At 34.8% G+C, this 2,496-nt stretch overlaps 1 protein-coding gene across 2 annotated transcripts in view; it reads right to left on the bottom strand.

Annotated features, from left to right (window-relative positions):
• Window positions 1-299: 299 nt before the first annotated feature.
• The window catches only part of LOC107706727 (histone RNA hairpin-binding protein-like), a 13,169-nt gene continuing 10,972 nt past the window's right edge, over window positions 300-2,496 (bottom strand). For both annotated transcript variants that reach the window (XM_016510533.1, XM_016510532.1), the window contains exon 8: window positions 300-474. In XM_016510533.1, the coding sequence (XP_016366019.1) occupies window positions 415-474 (60 nt within the window). In that variant the 3' untranslated portion in view covers window positions 300-414. The remainder of the gene's footprint in view (window positions 475-2,496) is intronic.

Raw genomic sequence — 2,496 nt, 5'->3', positions numbered from 1 at the left:
ATAGAAATTAACAAGTCAAAAAAAAATCTAAAAGAACGCTTAAAACAAAAAACTATTTAACATTGGAAATTTGTTGTGAACCCTCTCTGAGATCCAACAAACTGCTAAATACAAGAGAATGTCCACTGAGCACTAAATTAACACAATAGAAAATTCAACCATTACAAAATTTACACATTTACATTTTCTTTAGCAAAGACTCAAAAAGGAAAAGATGGAAAGAACATGTTGAATTCAGTGATACGGACAAAACCTTCTCTTTAAAAAGCTGTCAAAACCTGTGCTACCAATAAAACACCAGAACCTGTTGAAAGCATTTTCACAATAATGCTCAAAACAGTAAGGCGAACAGTGTATTAAAACAATTCAGCTGCTCAGGAGTTCTCTCATAGTCTTGGATCTCAGTGTAGTTGCTCATAACATTTCAGTATCTTCAATTTTCATCATCTTTTTAGGGGTTCCTGTAAACGAATCCTGTAACACAAGATGACAAAGTTGTGGGGAAAAAAACTAAAAATAGTAATGAAATGTCATTTCAGAGTATTAATGGCTATCCCTAGTCAACTATCACACTTCGTGTTACAACTAGGGATGTCACGAGAACCAATACTACGATAAAAAAAAGTCGGTATTTACATTTTTAAAATCCTGCCGGTACTTGTTTTTCTTCAGTAGTGCAAGTACTAATGGAACCGAAGGTAGTGACTAGCGAGGCTGCAATTCTTCCAGAACTGACGGGGGCACAAAAGAACTACACATGGAAGACGGAGACGACATATGAATGATTGTGTGAGATTTAAATGAGAGCGCGCACTCTGTGCAGCTCAAAGCACGAGCACTGTGCATGATCACACACACACATAACTGTCTGACATCTTACAGCTTATTCGTTTTGTATCCGTCCACGGATTATTCTTATTAACATTATTGGCTAATATTATTGTTTTAAATAATTGTTGTTTATGAACGGTTTTTAAAAAAATTCGGCCTGCCAGTATGTCAGTGAATTTAAACTAATGCTTGCATTTAGAGTAGCCTATATGTATGTGTGTGTGTGTGTGTGTGTGTGTGTGTGTGTGCGCGTGCGTGCGCGAGTGCGTGTGTATTATTTCAAGGCCAAGTGCCACTAATGTTGCATTTTTGTAATGTTAAATAAAGGAGTTGATGTTTTAAGTTTTTTTTTTTTTTCCCCCATGGTATTGACTTGGTATCGAGTAATGTGTACTTTTAGTGTTATCGGTACGGACTACTAAATTTTTGGTATCGTGACATCCCATTACAACTGTACAAGACCAACCAAAAATAATTACTTCTTCCAGTGATGATACTTTGACCATATCTTGTTCTATGTAAGTCTGTATCCCTTGTAAGACTTTACCTTATTTCACCCGTTTTACCCAGACTTCAAAGGGTCTGATGGCATATTTTTTATCCGCTAGCCCATTAGACCACCTCTCACCTGGGAGTGCAGCGTGATTCTGCGATTGTTTGGAAATCACAACGCTTTACTATTTAACATTAGTAATTTGATTTTAATAAAAGTCTTGTAAATTCAAATTGTGAAAGAAGTTTGTATGTTAATCAAACAACAAAAGACAGACAATTATTCAATGAAACTCAATGAAAATTGCTCAACTGAATAACTTCTGTAGAATCCGTGTATATTTAATTTATACAGTGAAGACGCAGGGTTGTTTTTTTTTTCAATTTCTTGTAGTATTTTGACCTAAAAACGAAAAATACCTGAAAAAACGAAAAATGAACTTCTTTGCTCAACTGTTTGTAGTTCCCTTCTTTGTTCTTATTTCAATTAAAAATGAATGTAATACCAAGGTTATTATAGTTTTGCATTTTTAAATTTGTTTTATTATTTTAATATCGTTTTCAAATTTGCAATAAAATTTAGTTTCGTTTTTATTCGTTTCATTAATAATTTTGTTAGTTTTAGTTTATTTTGTGAACACATTTCTATTTAGTTTTCATATAGTTTAGTTTCAGTTTTAGTTTTTGTAATTAAAGTTTATTAGATTTAACATATCACTTCCAGAGCCCAGGCCAAAGAAAGACTTAGGCTAATTTAACCTTAGTGATGCAAACGTCTAGCGACACAAAATTAAAGCATGCTGAGATTGATTAGATGGTATTGAACTGTTGTATTAAATCAATATCACATTTGCAAACTCCCTTAATAACTATTAAAAGTTGTCACTCTCCTTATCGCGATCTGTGGGCGCACAGAATCTGTCATAGTATTATAAGCGCAGAACCTGCGGGAATGAGTAGAATTGTTATTAATAGCCGCAATCCCGCGCCAAAATTCAAGTCCTGCTCTGTGTTCTCTGCTAATAACCCGACTGTGAATGATGCGAGCGGTGTCACTATGTTTTCACTGAGAAGCTGCAGCCGTGGCGGGGATGATTTTTAGTGTGCCGACAGAACAACAACAACACGCTACATGTTTCTTTTCCCCTCATTTTTTCTAATTGACGGAAATCC

This window comes from Sinocyclocheilus rhinocerous, unplaced genomic scaffold (assembly GCF_001515625.1).
Source record: "Sinocyclocheilus rhinocerous isolate Xijiao unplaced genomic scaffold, SAMN03320098_v1.1 scaffold445, whole genome shotgun sequence".
Lineage (NCBI taxonomy): Eukaryota > Metazoa > Chordata > Actinopteri > Cypriniformes > Cyprinidae > Sinocyclocheilus > Sinocyclocheilus rhinocerous.
Note: the sequence above shows the minus strand (reverse complement) of the source record. Positions and strands in the feature narration are given on the sequence as shown.